The sequence below is a fragment of the Nannospalax galili genome, unplaced genomic scaffold (assembly GCF_000622305.1).
Source record: "Nannospalax galili isolate Female #2095 unplaced genomic scaffold, S.galili_v1.0 scaffold27, whole genome shotgun sequence".
Classification (NCBI taxonomy): Eukaryota; Metazoa; Chordata; class Mammalia; order Rodentia; family Spalacidae; genus Nannospalax; species Nannospalax galili.
The window spans coordinates 3806111-3825621 of NW_008357993.1; the positions used below are offsets into that span (position 1 = coordinate 3806111).

The 19511-nt window shown below is 36.3% G+C and overlaps 1 protein-coding gene across 7 annotated transcripts in view; it reads right to left on the reverse strand.

Annotated features, from left to right (window-relative positions):
- Fer (FER tyrosine kinase) overlaps positions 1–19511 on the reverse strand; it is a 512255-nt gene that overhangs the window by 387002 nt on the left and 105742 nt on the right. For all 7 annotated transcript variants that reach the window (XM_029557642.1, XM_008856015.3, XM_008856016.3 and 4 more), the window contains 3 exons: positions 10295–10478; positions 6934–7071; positions 6241–6360 (listed from right to left, as the gene is read on the reverse strand). In XM_029557642.1, the coding sequence (XP_029413502.1) occupies positions 6241–6360; positions 6934–7071; positions 10295–10478 (442 nt within the window). The remainder of the gene's footprint in view (positions 1–6240; positions 6361–6933; positions 7072–10294; positions 10479–19511) is intronic.

Below are 19511 nucleotides of genomic sequence, written 5' to 3' on the forward strand. Positions count from 1 at the left end.
AAAATTAAAATACCCTTATATATCTTTCTCGTACTTGACAAAGATGGTAGATTCAAAAATGTGTCAGAGTAGAGAACAGAGGCTATAAGTAATAGATAAAAGAAAATAACCCTAAAATTCAAGTGTGAAACAATGCAGCCTAACATTATGGGTGATGAGATTACATAAGGTCAGATGTCCAGTGCTACAAATTATGAGAAGCTTAGAAATATTCCATGACCACATGGTAAGTTGATATACAGAATAAAAGTTCCTTAGAAATAGGAAACCATAATCACATAAATCATTGTTTTGTTCTTGTATGTATATACACATGTATAAATAAAGTTAATGAATATATAATGGGATTATGACCAAATGCTTGATAGGATATGTTTAGAAATGCAAGTGCAATAACTTTGCTATATACAACTTATTTCATTTGCTATCCATTATAAAGTCATTAAATAGCCTATTTTCAAAGATAGTATATCAAAGGAGGATAATTTTTTTCAAAGGAGATTATACCAGTTTAAAATTCTACCAATGCTCTTTACAAGAGTGCCTTTTTCTATGCTTTATAGACATTGACTATTATCAAATTACTTAACAATCTGGAAAGTGAATGTTCTATTTGCCTTCAATTGCTGTGACAAAACACTCTGACCAATACCAAGTAGAGGAGGAAAGGGTTTATTTGGCCTACATCTTCAGAGTCACAGGTTATCAAGGTGACCAAGGTAAGAACTCAGAGCAGGAACCTAGAAACAGAAGCTGAAGCACAGGCCATGGAGGAATACTGCTTACTGGCTTGCTCCCCTGGCCCCTGCTCAGCCTGCTTTCTTATACAATACAGAACAACCTGCCCAGGGGTAGCAATTTCCAAAGTGGGCTGGACCCTCCCACATCACTCAAAAATCCAAGAAAATACCTGACAGCCATGGCCATAGACCAGTCCAATGGAGGCAATGCCCCAATTGTGGCTCTGTCTACCCAGGTGTATCAAATTGACAACTAAAGCTATCAAGAACAGTGAAATAGCCCTTTGTGTTTCAGGTTTGGTTTGGTTTGATTTGGTTAGATTGGTTTTGGCAGTGTTTAAGACTGGATCCAGAACCTCCTGCATGTGAAACAAGTGCTCTACCACTATACACACCCAGCCAAACCTTTCCTTTTAATTTACATTTTTGTTAATTTTCAAAAACTTCACCCACCCAAGGCTCAGGGACCATCACAGAAAAGGGGGTGGAAAGATTGTAAGAGCCAGGGCGGAGGTGCATAACCATAGGGAAACAGAGTCCTATAAGCTCCTGGTGACCTGCTCATATGATTCTATGGCAATAGTGTCAGCATACACAAGTCCCATGCAAACTCAGGCAGACAAAAACCAGGCATAGAACTAGGAAAATGAACAGCAGACCCCAATCTTATCTGAAGAAATATATGCAACTGACTGCTATTAGGTGAGAAAGAGCCGATCTTTCTAAAACAAGGGACTCTAGGTAGGCTGACTAGACCTCAGTGGATGGACTTACACTGGGGAAATCTGGGGACACTGACTTGACACAGTGGGCCTTGACAGAGATGACAGAGTATATGGCTCCAGTGGGGGGCTATGGGAGGGTATCAGTGGGGACAATGGGTATAAAGATTAAGATGGTTTGAGATGTTCTGTATGAAATACACACAATAAAAGCAATTAAAAAAAATAAAATAAAAATAATTTCTCAAAAGTATTTTCCATAGGATTACTGGTTATTTGCATTTATTTTTTCTAAGGACTGTTTCTGTGTTTCTTTCATATATGTGTATGAACAGGTGTGTATGTTTTAGGATGGGATGTAGCTCAATGGTTGTCCTGGTTATCTTTAACTGTCAACTTGACACAAACTAGAATTATCTGGAAACTAATTATCTGGAGTCTCAATTGAGGAACTGCCTAGATTAGACTGGTGATTGGGCATGCCTTGGGGGACAGGTGCCTTGATTTGTTGTTGTTGCTGTTGCTGTTACTGTTGGTTGTTTTTGTTGTCCTTGTTGTTGTTCTTAAAGACAGGGTCTCCCTGTAGCCCCAGCTGGCCTGGAACTTGCTCCGAAGACCAGGCTGGCCTTGGTCTCATGGAGATCCATCTACTGCCTCCCTAGTGCTGGGATTAAAGGTGTGCACTACCACACCTGGCTGAGTTTCTTTGATTGTTCATTGATGGCAAAGGGCCCAGTCCACTGTGGGTGGCACCATTTCCTAGGCAGGTAGTCCTAATTTTAAAAAAAGCTAGCTAAGCATAAAGCAGCATCTTCTGTGATTCCTACCATGCTTCTTAGGCTATGATATTAGTTCCCTGGTCATAAGGCAATGCTGTATGGAATAACAAGCAGGCCTGGCTTCAAGATCCTGCTTTGACCTCCTCCAATGATAGGCTATGACCTAGAATTATAAGCCAAATAAACCTTTTCTTCTTTAGAGTTGCTTTTGGTCAACGTATTTGTCACAGCAGCAGAAATGAAACTACAATAGTGGTAGAAAGCTTGCCTAGAGTGCAGGAACCCTGGATTTGATCCCCAGTACTACAAAATATACACACATCCACAAACACACAGATAGATAATAGGCAGGTGGATGGATGGATGGATGATAGATTGCGCAAGCCACGACTCCGTCCAGCAGAGCCGAGGAAAGACGACACAGACACCGGAAGGTGAGGTTCAGGCTTCTTCTTCTTTATTACGCACTTCAGTCCTTATATAGTTTGTTCCCAACAGCCCTCCTCCCAGCCAGGACCAATCAGGGCGCACACACACACACACACAGACAGCAGGCAGGCAGAGTGGCAGCTCATTGGGCCACGCAGCCGGGTCATGCTTGATGATGTCTCTGATCAGGCAGGCAGCACATGATCGGGCTCCTCAGGCTTGGGCGAGTTGGAGTAAACAAGCGAGGGTCACGAGGCTTGGCAGCCAGCCAAGGGTTGGAGTCACGAGGCTTGGCAGCCAGCCAAGGCGCCATCTTTGGCTGACTCAGCCGTGCTCGCTTCCCACAATAGATTGGATAGATGATGATAGATAGATAGATAGATAGATAGATGATAGAGAGATGATAAATAGATGACAGATGATAGATGATAGATAGATGGATAGATAGATAGATAGATTATGATATATGATAGAAGATAGATTGATAGATAGATGATAGACAGGTAGATGATGATAGATAGGTAGGTAGGTAGGTACATAGATGATTGATATAGATAGATGGTAGATAGATAGATAGATAGATAGATAGATAGATAGATAGATAGATGGTAGGATTCAAAGACACATGACAGTGACCTATTACAATAGATAATCAATAGATTGTAGATAGATGATAGATGGATATAAGATAGATGATAGATAGATAGATAGATAGATAGATAGATAGATAGATGCAATGCTGTATTCTTCTCAGTTATGCATGCACACATTCATTCTTTATCTAGGACCCACCTAGCATGATAGATGATAGATAGATAGATAGATAGATAGATAGATGATACATAGATATGCAGATAGACAGACAGATATGCAGACAGACAGACAGGCAGATAAACAAAGATAGCTGATACATTTTACCAATCTTATCACTTATCACATGGTATAATATTTCACTGTTTTAAATTTTTCTTCAGTACACTGTGGGGACTGGAATTGAACTCAGGGCCTTATGCATGCTAGGCAAGTGCACCAACATGGCGCCACAGACCACATCCCAGTAGACACTTTTTAATGTAATTATATTAAGCTACCCTCTTAACACTGTCAACAGATATGTTGAAAAAGTCTTTTTTAGAATAATTTTTAAATATTTATTATTTTATGTGTATGAGTGTATGGCCTGCATGTATTTAAGTGCAGCCCTGTCATGCAATGACCACAGAGGTCAAAAGAGGGCATCAAATTTCCCTGAAACTGGGGTTACAGACCATTTTGTTAGCTGCCATGTGGGTGCTGGGAATTGAATTTGGGTCCTCTGTAAGAGTAGTCAGTACTCTTAACCGCTGGGCCATCTCCCCAGCCCCAGGAAAAAATTCTTAATCCTAATCTTAAACTCATATCCTGAATAGATGCTGTTCAATGAAATGTGGATAGTTTTGCAAAATGAAGATATACGCAATTAAATCTGCACCTACAGTATCACAGATTTATCATCTTTATTTTTTTGTGTCAATGCTTCATCATCATAATTAATAGTAATGTTATGAGTATAACTAATTACATACTTATTTTACTCTGAAATCAATAAAACAAATTCCTTGGCCAAAAAGATCTCTGTTCAAAAACAAGTTGATAACAAATAGCTATTTTTCATTTTACCACACTATATTCCAATCTCTATCTATTCATTCTATTTGGTGTTCATTAAAATAAATGATCAGTTTTCCTATTGATTTCTTGAGGATGTTAATCACAGAACTTTTAAATATACCATAAAATATTTTGAGGAACAAATAAGTTATCTAGAAGCAAGACAGTGATTAAAAACAAATCAGGAGTATTTGATGCTGTATTTCTTTACCATGCAGCTCATGAATAAAGAACAGAATGTCATATCACACAGAAAATGGGAAACTACCAAATATCTTGTGCCACACGTTCAACTCTATTGTTCATAGAAGGATTTCTCAACTTCAACAATACTGAAATTGTTACCAAAAATTCTTTTTTTATAGGATGCTGAGAAGCTATGTTCTCCAATAAGGTCAAATGACCCCTGAAGGACAAAATCAGTTCAGGTGAGAACTAATAATTTACAGATGGCTAACACTGTAAATGTCCATGGTCAAAATCAGTAGTCAGAGAAGTGAAGATACAGAGCATAAAAAACTTGTGGAATAGCTTCAAGCATCCAAATATGGCTGCTAGGAAAACTTCTCCTATACAGGGGACTCCAATGCCTCCAACTCTCTCATCAGTAGTCAGTTTCCCATAATTATTATGGGCATTTGTTAGTTCCTTAAATTCTCTCTGTCCAGCTTTAAAGATTTCAACTCTACTTCTAAGAATTAATCCTATAATGTCACCTTAGTAGACTACATATATCACTTATAGTATTTCTTAATAATAGATTAATTATATTACATGAGGACTTTGATCTGAGTCATTTAAGGTAAAATATTAGCAAGCAAAATAATATACCATGTCCAATATTTAAACAAATACATACTTTCTAGGTCTAATTCTGACACAAAGCTAAGCACATATAATGCTTATTAATTAATGGTTCTTTATAATCCCTGAAAAAAATTAGGGGACAGCTTAGAACACTTAACAGTACAGTGCCTTAATCTTGTTTTCACAATTCATAAAGTACTATTAATTGCCTTTAATGTTTGATGAGTACTAAAACTATCAGGATTTCTCAGGACTCCCTTAAAGTTTTATACACAAGAATAAGGAGAAAGAGCTGATTTAACAGAATATACCTTTCCTTCAAGAGAAAAGAATTCAATCAAGAGTAAAATTTTGGGCTAAATATTCTGTCATAAATGATTTTCCTATCTCTTACTTTCAGTGTCCTCACTTTCAAAATGGTTTTGCCAGTAAGAATTGAGGGTGAAATTTTAAAATTAATAAAAATGTAAAAGAATAAAACACTATTCCAAAATATTAGCAGTGAATAAATTAATGCAGTATCATATAAAACTCTGATTTTCAAAATTAATAAAATTACAGCTTCAACATATTCAGTAACACACTCCAGAGCAAGAGTACATCTCTTTCACAAATCACATAGTTATTCATTTTTTTTAAATATGTCATTTGGGGGGCTGAGCTAGCTCAGGGAGTAAGAGCATTTGCTGTGCATGAAGACCCAAGTTTGCATCCCCAGCACCCACATGACAAAGCCACGCATGAAAGCATATCCTGTAATCCTAGCATTGAGGGACAGAGACAGGTGGACTGTAAGAGCTTGCTCAGCCCAGTCACCCTTACCTTACAGTAAGCTTCCAGTTGAGTGAGAAACTCTGGGGACAATATGGCAAAGAACTAAAATGGAAACACCTGGTATTCTGCTCTGGCCTCCACATAGTCAAGCACAGACATGTATACATTCACACACACACACACACACACACACACACACACACACAAAATATGTTATCTGAGCAAACAAATTTGCTTTTTATTACTTGCAAAAGGCTGAGGATTTTAAAGCTGATGAAATATACTAACTATAAAGCAATAATAACACTAATTTTAAACCATAGAATTTTAAGTACTTACATTACTTGCAAACTTTCTGCTGTTAAATTATTCCACATGATCTCATTTGCCTGAAGGTTTTCATTTTCTTCTAATAAGGAAGTATCAAATTCAATTTCTTGTTCTTTAGCAGCTGTTGTTCTAGTAAAGTATGCCAAATAATTCTAATCAATATTGGTATACTATAATCTATCTTAGTGCATACCAAAAGCAAAATATTTACTATTATCCAAGTTTACAGTAAGTAACAAAATGAACACAATAGTGCAAAATAAAATAAGCCCTGGGCATTAAAGACCTGTTCGTGTAACTGGAGTCTTACTTTCCTCATTTATAGAAAATAGACACAAATCAGGCTAGTTTAACTCAATCATTATTTTTAGAAGTATAGGACGAATACAAGGAAAAGTAATTGGTGCCCCAGAAAACCTAATACACATATAAATCCATAGTATTATTATATAAATGTTAAGAAAATATAATTTCATAGGTTAAATATGAACTTAGGTAATGATGTAGCAACTGGCAGAATTTTAAATATAACTTTATGAATTACTTATCAACTTTGAGGTCTTTAAAAAAATTAAACAAACTCACATAAAATAATATATGCTCTAATAAGGTCCTTAAATATTTATTTTAGTTCTGTTAAATATTATAGTATATAAAAACAGTATCTTCAAAAATACTTTAAAAGGAATGAAAATATCTTACCTGTGAACATCAATGAAATTATTGTATTCTGTGCTAGGATCTATCTGTTCCACTGACATTTGAATCTCTTTATGAACATTCACTATTTCCTCTGTAACAAGGCTAGTTATCTGGCTATATTCATCAAATATACCTTTTCTGGAAACAAAAATGAAATTTTACATGTTAATGTTTTATCAAGAATAACACAGACCCAAAAAGGATTCAGAACAATAAACATAGTATTAATGCTTAAGAATGGTGGTTTTGTGAACCACCTTATTTCATACACAAGAAATGTGAAGGGATTATACAAATGTGTGGCAATTTACATTTGATAACTACAATAATTACAGTGATCCAGAATACACCATTACCAGTTTAAATATGTACCGGGTATATCCCAAATGCTGGGCCAGTGTTGCTTATTTTCTATTTCTTTATATTTTAGACTCTGAAGTTCTGACCATCTCCTGCCTGGTAAATTTTCTTTTGCTTATGTCTACCACTCCTGAAATACCCTACCTCCACATTCACATGCTCCTGGGGCTTTGTTGTTTTTTTGTATACAGTACTTAGTACAACTTCAGTGACATCTAAATTTCTTCTCCTGACCTCCAGTCTGTAGCAAAAATGCCAACAAAATTATTAACTTGGTAAGAACCAGGAGATGGATGACCAGAAGTTTTCCAGACAACTGGTCAGTTACTTATATGAGTTCACAGCAACGGTGACAGCACAGACAAGAAGCATGTAAGCTCAAGCCAGACAAAATCCACACACAGATATGTGGAAGTGGGCAAGAAACCCCAAATTTACCTAAGGAACTACTGGCAACCAATGACTGCTAGGGAGAGATTCAATCATGTTCAAAGGTGGTTGCCCAGGCTCCAAAGGCATTTGGGGACATAAATCTATATATCTATATCTATATCTATATCTATCTATATAGATATATAGAGAAATCTAGTTGGGGCTTAGAAGGGGGTACAGATACAGGAGGGGTTCCAAATATGATCAAAACATATTGTACAAAATTCATAAAAAATTCAATAAAAATCATTAGGTTGGTCTAATTGAGGAAAAAGGAAAAAAAAATGCCACACAGACCAAATCCCCTACTTTGAAGTTGTATGCTGTAAAAATAAACTACTGATCATTACTAGCTTCCGTAACAACTGTAGACAAACAAGTTTACCCCAGATAGATATACCCAAATAAATATAAAACATGATCTTTCTGTTTTCTAAAATCAGTACTTATGAATCAACATAATTATTTACAAAGCTCCCTTACATGCTATTTCAATAACTTTGTTTTAACAGAAAAATAGTATTAGGGAGAAAAAATATTAAGTTGATTCAGACAATGCTAGTTTCAAATGATTACAGAGATCACCTAGTGGGCACAATTTAAAGAGAAGAGAAACTTAAATACAAATTTAGTCACTAGCTATGGGGTTAAAATGGTTATGATGTGAAAATCATTAAGTAGTTATGACATGAATCATTAATATTAACCTTTAAGATGAATAGGGAGATGCAATTTAATTTCAAAGATGCTATCAATATGAATGTTTAAAATGCTGGATCTAACATAATATGGCATGAAATGAAGACAAGATGCTATAAGTAACTATTTTATCTCAAAAAGATGTTCTAGTGATGATGGAGACATTGTTACTAAAGGTTTTTTCAATAATTTGAAAAATATTGATTCATGAAATGAAATTTATTACTTTATTACTAAAGAAATACTATAAAAATATTTCTAAATCAAACTGTAAAATAAATTTATGAATTAAATATTTTAAATGGACCACAATTTTATCAACAAATAAAAGCTTACATAGTTAACTAAACACTTAAAACTAAACCACTAAAAACACTTATTCCACCTATTTATTGTGAAAATGTGGTTCATCTAAAATTTAGTCTTACATGTACACACTTTCCATAAGGAGAAGTAAAAGGTAATCACCTTACAAAAAGGATAACATTTCTAATCTAATAAAATCTATACATTTGATGGCACCAGATGTCCTTTGCCTTCTGGTAGCCCAACTCCAATCTCTGCCTCAGTCTTCACATACCCTTCTATGTTTGTGTCCTCTACTCTTCTTAACAAAGGCTCCATTGAGATTCTTAACTAATAACTACATCTTAAAGACTTTTTACATCAAGCCACACTGATAATCCAGGTGCATAGGAATTTGGGGAAAATGTAATACTGCCTTATCCTTCTCATGGGAAGAATGCTGGTAACTGGCATTTGTGAACTTAATCTCCACCTTAAAGGCATCCAACCAATTATGTTCTCTTCTCTAGCTCTCATACACTTCTATCCCATTTCTTCTCCATCTTCAACCCTATTCCAAATGCACAGCAACACTGATGAATTCCCCTGAGCCAGGCACAGCAGGGTACATCTATAATCCCAACGTTTGAGGTAGAGACAGGAGGAACTGAAGTTCAAGGTCACCCTCTCCTACACAGCAAGTTCATGGCCAGCCTAGGCTACTTGAAACCCTGTCTCAAAAAGGCAGAGGAAAAAAAATCCCCACATACATTTTCAATGAGATAACTGATTCCAATCATTTGAAAAATGATAAACCAGATACTAAAACAGGTAAAATCATCAAATATGGCTCACCTTTTCCTGCTGTCCCATGTCAATGTGTGAGGTGCATATACTGCCATACACTGTTAACTCCTTGAAAGTTAAGAAATGTGGCCTATATGTCTCTATATCCTAAGGCACCGAGCAGTGTTTTGAATACAGTAGAATCTCTATAAACATTAGTAAATTTTAAGCTCATGCAAGAAATGAAAAAGAAACTGGAAAATAAACCTTGAAAAAAATTTTCCTTAGCCAGGCTTGGTATCACACACCTTTGATCCCAGCACTTGGAAGCCAGAGGCAGGCAGATCTCTAGGAGATGGAGGTCAGCCTGATCTACATAGCAAGTTCCAGGCCAAATGGGGCAATAGGGAGACTCTGTCTCAAACCAAACAACAAAAATTCTCTCCTTAAAGCTGCCCAGTTCAATATTTAAATGCCCAGTCTTCTGGAAGACAGGTATTCACATACTACTTTTCAACTAACAAATTATTTCTTTCATTTAATCATGTAACTAAGTGGAACAACTGCAAAGCAAACAAAATATATTACTATGTAGAGGTCTGTCCTTCAAGCTAGCTAGATGAGCTAGGAGATAAGCACAACTCGAAGGAACACTAGAAGCTAAAGAAAAGCAAAACAGGTCTGAGATACCCAATGGCCTGGTTAATAATGAAGCTCACAAAGCAAACAACTGTGGGGAAAAAATATCTTGAAATCCTATTTTGAAGGGATTTTAAAATAAACAGGAAATGCATCTTACAGTGCTTTTATCATTTCTTCTTGCATCTTTTGTAAGGAGTCCAGCAGCAGAGGAAGTGTGGTATCATAATACTGACTTTGATGAAGCTGGGCCCCTTTCAGTGCCAATACATACTGATTATGCAGCATATGAAGCTTCATTGTGGCTTTGTCATAACGCTCCTTGGCCTTTTCTGTTTCCTTCCCTAAAAAAGCATTGAAAATCATTAGCAAAAAAAGATAAGTTTTATTTTCACTGTATGAAGTCTGGACCACTGCTATTTTATGTTATTTTGCATGTTTTATGAAGAAGCAACAAGTTTTATGAAGAATCAACGTTTGCTGATTATGGACTATCTACTGAGCATTACGTCAAGTACTATTTGCCCATTCTTAGCACAGAGGTTGCTATGAAGAAAGCATTCTATGAAGTAAGTGCTTAGTAAATCAGAGTAAATTTACAACACATAAAATACAGGAATATGATCCTTATCATCATCAAAGGAGCTCATAGCAAATCAGAACAGCTGTTCACATGCAGGAAAGCACGCAAATAATGTTAAGGTTTTAAGATCTGTGTTTGAGGTATCAATAAAGACAAGGGTAATCAGAGAAGACTTTGTGGAGAAAACCTACTTAAAAGTTGGGCATGTAAAGAAAAATAAAAAGATGGAAAGGACAACACTTCCTCCCTTGCAATGAATATTATTAACTTGACACTACTGGAAACTGTGCTACTATCAGGATCTCCATACTTGAAAACAGTATTTGATATAGAGCTTGGTAAACAAGAATATGAGAATACATGGAAAGAAAAAGCAATGTTACAGAGATAGGCAAAAGGAGAAAACAAAGCTCAGGGAAACAAAGAAAACTGCAGACATTGGGCAGTTCTGACCTGGAAAATCAAGCACAGAGACATGTGTATGAGTGTATTGCCTGCATGTGTGTGAGTGCACCCGTGTCATTCAATACCGCGGAGGTCAGAAGAAAGCTTCGGATTCCCTGGAACTGGAGTTAAGGACAGTTCGTAGCCTCCATGTGGATGCTGGGAATCGAACCCGGGTCCTCTGCAAGAGCAGTCAGTGCTCTTAACCGCTGAGCCCCCTAATTCCACATTCAATGTAGCTTTTTTTACTCTTAGTTTTTTACGTTAACTTTAGAATTCCTAATTCATTCTTTAAACTTTTTTTTCTAATTTCAGGAATCATGCTCTCCACACAAACATTTTCATGGAGACATTTAAACTACCCATCTGTTTCCTATTTGAACAGATTTTTAAACTGCATACCACCCATCTGCCTTTCTATCTAGTGCAGAATGACTCACTAAACACACAACACTCAACTCACTAAGGCTTTTATACTACAAAAATTAACAGTCAAGTTAAGAATTTCCCAGATGTTTCTTTTTTCTTTTAGGTGCAGTATATAACCAATAACCTAAAGAAGAGTGTTATAGCCAAACTCCAATTGCCAATCACTTAGCCAAACTCTAATTGCCAATCGCTTATTGATAATCATTAGTAAGATTTAGAAAAATAAATAGCTGCCTTTGAAAATATACAAAAAAGAATTCATTACATAAAAATAACAACTCTTCAAAGACACCTTGAGGTTTGAATTTGAGCTTATACTTTGCTCCCTGCAGATCTACATTTGGTAGTGGAACATGCTTGCAGAATGTGCTCTACTAGCAATCTATCTATTGCTCCCTCCCTTATGGGTACAGAGTTTAAGTATCAACAGTCCCATAGAGACTATCTAAGTCAAGTACCAAAATGTTAATAACATATCCATATCAAACAAAAGAGGGACACAGAGAGGGTAATAAAATATATGCCACATAAGAACAGAAGGAGAGATTATCTGGGGAGAAAGAGACTGTAAGAGTAAGGTAGGGGAGATGGGAGAGGGCAGTGGAGAACAGTAAATGAGAACAAAGTGCAATTATATATACATATATGTATATCTAGATGAGAGTGCCACAGTGAAATGCATTACTTTGTATGCTATTTAAAAATTAATAAACTTTAATTCTTCACTTAAAATTATTGTAAAATAAAAACTAACAAAATTCTTGCCATATAACCTATCTGATTCAGAATATCTCAGACCACTAGTATACTTTCTAATATATTTTAAACTACTTACATATGAAATGAAAAGTAACATAAAGTACATAAGGTGAACCTATATCAAACTTCTGCCTCCCAAGGGTCAGGGATCATCGTAGAAGAGGGGGAAGAAAGATTGGGGAAGCCAGAAGTGGTGGATGACCACAAAAAAAAAACAGTTTTCCACACAGCTAGTTAGAGACTCATATGAATTCACATCAATGGTGAAAGCATGCACAAGTCCCATGCAAGTTCAAACCAGACAAAAATCCCAGCATAGACACGGGGAAGTGGGTAAGACACCTCAACCCAACCTAAGGAAATTTTAACAACTTATGGCTCCTGGGAAAGGGAGAGACAGTCTCTTTCAAAGATGGGACTCTTGGTAGGTCAACTAAAATCCAGTGGATTGATCTACACTGAAGGACATTTGGGGACATAAATTAGATTCTATCCCATATATAAGTATATATATGATATAATTTATATATATTAAATTGGGCAGGGGCAGGCTGGGTGTGGTGGCACATGCCTTTAATCCCAGCACTCAGGAAGCTATATACATTAAATTGAGTGGGGACAATAAAGGGAAGTGCAGATAGGGGAGGGGATCTATATACCATCAACTTATATTGTATAGAAATTGTAAATATTCAATAAAAAAGTTTTAATTTTATTTATCTTAAATTTATATGTATGAGTGTATTGCCTGCATGTACATAGTGCACCCATGCCATGCAATACCCATGGAGACAAAAGAAGGTTTTGGATCCCCTGGAACTGGAATCACAGACAGTTAGACACCATGTGGGTTCTGGGAATCAAACCCAGGTCCTCTGCAAGACCAGCCAGTGCTCTTAACTGCTGAGCCATCTCTCTAGCCCCCCAAAAAGTTTTCTTTAAAGTACATAGGGTGAACAAATTGTCATTCACAGACAATCGTATGTCTGTAATCATATGTCTGGAGTATGCTTTTACTTAGATGATAAGAGGCATTGAAGCAGTTCACAGAGTTATTCTGTGTGTCAATTAACAAGGAAGAGGATATCCAATTTTTCCTCCTCTACATAATGAAATTCACAGAGATTGAATTATAATTCTTTCACCACTACTTGTTGACAAATCTATCTAATGTTTTGTAATAACAGAGTGTGTATATAGCATGTCATGCCATAAACAGTATTATGAAGCTAGCAAAATTCAATTATGTAAGGTTGACATTTTAAAAAAACAAGCTACACTAGTCATTAAGCTAGTCTAGAAAGTCAAGTATTTTTATTATAAATTCCTATAGTGCTTACCTTTTCTTGAATATCATGGTACAAAGCCTCCTCATAATAAATACAAAGTGATTACTTTCTAAAACCAAAACCAAATAGTCACTTTCCAAAAGTGACTATTTTCTACTTTTTATACAAGTAGATCTGTTGTGAGATGATCAGGCAGGACACCAGGAGTGTACAGGAAGCAGGTGTCCTGCCTGATCTTTCCCTCAACAGAATCTGTTTTGATTTCAATGACAATAAGCATTTTACCATCTTATTTTTAAAATGGCTGTGCTATCCTCCAATACTGTTTGGCCATCCTTAGTATTTGAGTTAACTATGCGAGAAATGAACATCTACTTTATTAAAGTGCTGAAATACATTGCGAATGGCCCTAAAAGTCCATGTGCTAAAGCCTCAGTCCCCAGAGTGGCACAACCCAGAGACAGTGGGACTTAATGGAAGATCCTTAGGTTACTAGGGGCATATCCAGGATAGATGTGGTACCCAGTCTTTCTCTCTCTCCTAGCCCACGATATGAGTGGTTCACTCCCATGCATAATACCCATCAGAGGCTCAAACAGAGGGAGCTACTCAATGCTGGACAGGAACCTCCAAAAACACAAGCTCAATAAACTTTTCTCTTTTTAAGTTATTATAATTATAATTAGTTATTATAATTGGCTCATCAGGTAGGAGCACTTGCTGCTCTTGCAGAGGACCCAAGTTTGGTTCCCAGCAGCCGCATGGAGGCTCACAACTGTCTGTAATTCCAGTTCCAGGAGATCCTATACCCTCTTCTGGCTGCTGCAGCCATTCCTGTGAATACATATGCTAATAACAATAACAATAATAATAATAAATACTTTTTAAAAATAAGAAGCACCAGTCATAAGATGGCAAGGTTTCACTCAACTCTGTCTGGTTGATCTGCTCACATGATGCTTTAAATATATATAAAGAAATAAATAATAAATAAATAAATAAAAGTTATTATAATTGCCTTAGGTATCTAGATGCCATATGCTTTCTGTTCAGCAAAGTTATAATTTCATTTTCTTTTGTAATTAATAACTAGTAGAGAAAACCTTCACATGTTAATATGGTGCTACACATCCAATGTTCACTCACTAGTTTTTATATCTATCAGTGGTTCCTGCCTACATCAGTTGTTATTATAGTCTCTTAGTAACCTTCACATTACTATAGGACATGTCTACTGTTCCTATATGCATGGTGGTAACAGGTTTTGTGGAGAAAAATGCATGTTAGATAAGCTTTGTTTAATCATAAGTTATAGCACTATTGGTTACAAATTCAAGGATAATGCACAATACATATTAAACAAGGTGTCATTAAATGCAAGCATACATAATGAGATATATTCATGTGTTATGGAAAATGTGATCTTACTAGTAGGAATTCAGCGTTTTGTGTCCCCTAAGAACAATTCTGTATTCCACAGTTCAATATTTGCAGTAACCTTATAAAACATAATTACAATGAATATAAAAATCCACTGTCTAGATTTAAATGCTTCTCCTTCAACCTAGGTACAACACTGGATGATTCCTGTCAGGACTGTTGCAATGGCCAGAAAATAACGGTTCGGTAATTTTTGCACTCCTCGGACTAGTCTCAATAAAGGCCACCAGAATAATCTATGTTAAGTAGTTACATCACTCTTCTGCTCAAAATCTTCCAATAGCATATCATCTCACTCACAAAGTCAAAATGTTCTAGCTATAAAGGTCCTATATATCCTGTACCTCCCGTGCCACCACTGTCCTTCTTCTTTAAGCGCACCTCATTCCTCCACACCTTTTTCTCATCAGTCAACTCAGTTAAGTACATTCTCAACCAAAACATCACCTGGTCCTCTCCCCAGTCCCTCACCCCCTGGTCATTTACCCCCTACTTAAATGATTCTTAGTCCATAAGACTTACCCGATAATCCTCTCAACATCTACCGACCTTTTTCATTCTCTACATCACAGTACTCACCCTTTAATATACTACATGTTTTACTGATTTGCTAATTACCTATCTTCTGTTCAAAAATTAAGTCTCATAAAGGCAGGCACTTTATTTTCTAAAAATCTCTCTGGTTCAAAAAACAGTGCCTAGCGAATAAGAACTCAATAAACAGTTCTTTTATGTGTTCATGTGTGTATATACATTTGTATGTGTGTGTCTATGCACATACATGTGTGATGTATGCATGTATGTACATCCATGTGTATGCATATGGAGACCAAAGGAAGATGTCTGCTATTATGTTCTATTGCTCTCACCCTTATTCCTTTGACCTGGAGCTCACCATTTTTCAGCTAGCCTGGCTGGTCAGTGCCTCAGCAATCCTCCAGCCTCTGTCCAGGTAGGGCTGAGGTTATAGGCCAGTGGCCACACCCAGCTTTTTAAGTAGGTACCAATCTCAGATGGTTCTTGTGCACTGAGTCATCTCCCTAGCCCCAATAAATAGTTCTCAAATACATAAATTAAAGTCCCTTCTTAAAAATTAAATGTAAGCCTAAATGGGTTTTTAAAATCAAAAGTTTTAGGAAGACTATAATGTACTATGTAGATAAAACTGCCAATATTAATTTCTCATTTTATCTCTCTGGTAATCAAGTTCAAAACTAACATTTCTAAACAGCTTTCTTACTAAACATAGAGGAAAATGAAGCAAAGAATATAACTTATCTTATTATTTTTCTGTGTGTCACTCAGGTTTACTGATATAAGAAAACTAAGCAAAGTAGGACCATATTATTGAATTTTCACTTACATAAACTATATAAATAAATCATGTGGCATCTTCATTCCACATGATATTTCAACATCTAATAAGAATATTTTAATGGTCACTCTAATTTCTGGACAGCTTTAACCCAATGCAAATTAGGTTAATAACTAAGAGTGCCATTACTCCTAATGATTTTGCAAAATTTCTATCATATTAAGCTCCCTGTAGTGAAAAGCATCCATGCCATAAGTTAGTTGCTAATATATCATCTATTAATGAGTAGATACAAAAGAAAAGAAGCTCTTACTTTCAGTGACTTCTACAAAGCTGATGATCAGGAAATGTGTTCATTCAGCTTTCTCCTTTGAGATAAAATAACTGAGAAAAATCAACTTAATGGAGAAAAAGTTTATTTTGACTCAAGGTTGTGTTCCATGTTTAACTTGTTCTATTGTTTCTGGGGCTTAGTAAGAAAGGACATCATGAGGGTGAGCATGTGGTAGAGTAAGGCTGATCACCTCATTACACCCTTAGGAGACAGAAGGGGAGGGAAGTATCTCCAAGGATATATCCAAAAAACACATTAACTTGACACCTCAAGTGCCAGTTTCCCCACAATAGCTCACTGAATTATGAACCATCAGCAAATTAATGCATTGATAAGGTCAAAATCCCCTTCACTTTCCAAAGTCCAGTGGCTGGCAACCAAGCCTGCAACATGTGGCCTCTGGAGGACATTTTAGATGGAGTCATAACAATCATAATTTGAACTATTCTGTGGCCTTCAGCAAGTGCCATATCCAAAATGCATTTCACACATGGTGACTATCTGAATTCCAGAAGGTTTTCTAGAAGACATTCATTAACCACTCATATATGATTCTGATATTTAAAAAACTGTATCAGGGCCAGGCGTGGTGGCGCACGCCTGTAGTCCCAACACTTGGGAGGCAGAGGCAGGTGGATGTCTGTGAGTTCAAGGCAGGCCTGGTCTACATAGTGAGTTCCAGAACAGCTGGGGCTACAGGAAGACCCTGCTTCAAAAAGACAAAAAAATAAGTAACTATATCAGAAGCACATCTGTCATTTCCATGAATTCTTTGAAGAAATCAACTAAGGCGTTTAAAAGTCTTCATTTTCTTAAACTTTGGATATATTTAAACATAAATTTAACCATCTGCCCCAAGGCTGGACTCATCTCAAACTGGTTTTCATGATTAAAGTACCTTAAAGAAACAACTGGAAGGAGCTAATCAATTTTAACTGGCTATAAAATATCACAGAACTATTCATAATGCATAAAGAAGCACTTTAAGAAAAACTACTTTCCAATTACAGAAAAAATGTACTTTTGAATGGATTTGAAGCTAATCCCATAGCTCCAGCAGTAGGGGCCTCTTATTCTATCTGTGTAGGGTAAGGGATTGCAAATGATGATGGATATACCAATCCCTTGGCACGTTTTTATCTTTCAAAGAGAAAAGATAATTAGGAAAAGAGTTTGTTTCCCCACTCTTATAATAAAAGAGGATGATAAGAGCTCCTTCCAAGTATTTCCACACTGAGTATAATGCGCTTGTGCAGCATATTTTGCTTCTTTTCCTTGAATAGGATGGGTGACAGCACAGAAGCATTCACGTTTCTTGTGTAAGAGAAGGCCTCACAAATACTATCAGAGGTATTCTGAGGCTTGGTAAATATAAAAGTCTAGAGTAAGCCTACTCACACAGTCAATTAAGTAGGCTACATCTGAATACATAATTAGTGAGCAATTAAACATCTTTTCTGATTCTTCAGTATATCCTCAAGTAAACTAAAAAACTTCAAAGCAAAATCATATTTAAATTCAATTTATCTTAACATTTGGTTCAATAAGAGGTTTTGTTGTGTTGTATTGTCCTTTTCATTTAGTTCCAATAATATTTTTCTTTTTTTCTTAATTTCTCCTTTGACCCATTCATCATTCAGGAATGCATTGTTTAATCTCCATGTGTTCATGTAGTTACTAGGGCTTATTCCAGTGTTGATTTTAAGCTTTATTGCATTGTGGTCTGATAGAATGCATGGAATTATTTCAATCTTTTTGTATTTGTTCAGGCTTGTTTTGCGCCCCAGTACGTGGTCGATTTTGGAGAAAGTTCCATGGGGTGCTGAATAAAAAGTATATTCTTTGGTGCTTGGGTGGCATATTCGGTAGATGTCTGTTAGGTACATTTGATGTATGGTATTGTTTAATTCAGATGTCTCTCTGTTGATTTTCTGTCCTGTTGACCTACCTAATGGAAACAATGGGGTATTGAAGTTCCCTACTATTAATGAATTGGGATCAATCTGGGTCTTAAAGTCCTGTAGTACTGTTTTTATGAAGCTGGGTGCACCAGAGTTTGGTAAATATATGTTCATGATTGTAATATCTACTTGGTCAATTGTTCCTTCGATCAGAATGAAGTGGCCCTCTTTATCTCTTCTGATTCATTTTAATTTGAAATCTATTTTTCAGACATGAGAATTGCAATTCCTGCTTTTTTCTTAGTACCATTTGCTTGGAATACTTTTTCCATCCTTTCACCTTAAGGTAATGCCTGTCTTAGAAAGTGAGATGGGTTTCTTGCAGACAACCAAAAAATGGGTTTTGTTTCTTTTTTTTAATATTTTATTATTTTTATGTGTATGTGTATATTGCCTGCATGTAGGTAAGTGCACCTGTGCCATGCAATGCCGGTGAAAGACAGAAGAGACTATCGGATCCCCTGGAACTGGAGTTAGGGATAGTTCTTACCTGCCATGTAGGTGTTGGGATTCGAACCCAGGTCTTCTGCAAAAACAGCCAGTGTTCTTAGCCACTGAGCCGTTTTGTTTCTTAATCCATTCAACTAATCTGTGTCTTTTGACTCAGAAGTTCACTCCATTGATATTTAAAGTTATTAATGAAAGATGTGTATTGATTCCTGTTGTTTTGATTTCTGTTCGCACTTGGTGTAGCTGTGCATTTCCAGTTATACCTTCATTAAGTTTCTTTCCACAACCCCTTGGGTATAGTCATCCCTTTCTTCAGCTCTTTGTATTGCTTCAAGATCTCTCTGAAGGGCTGGTTTTGTGGACATGAATTCTT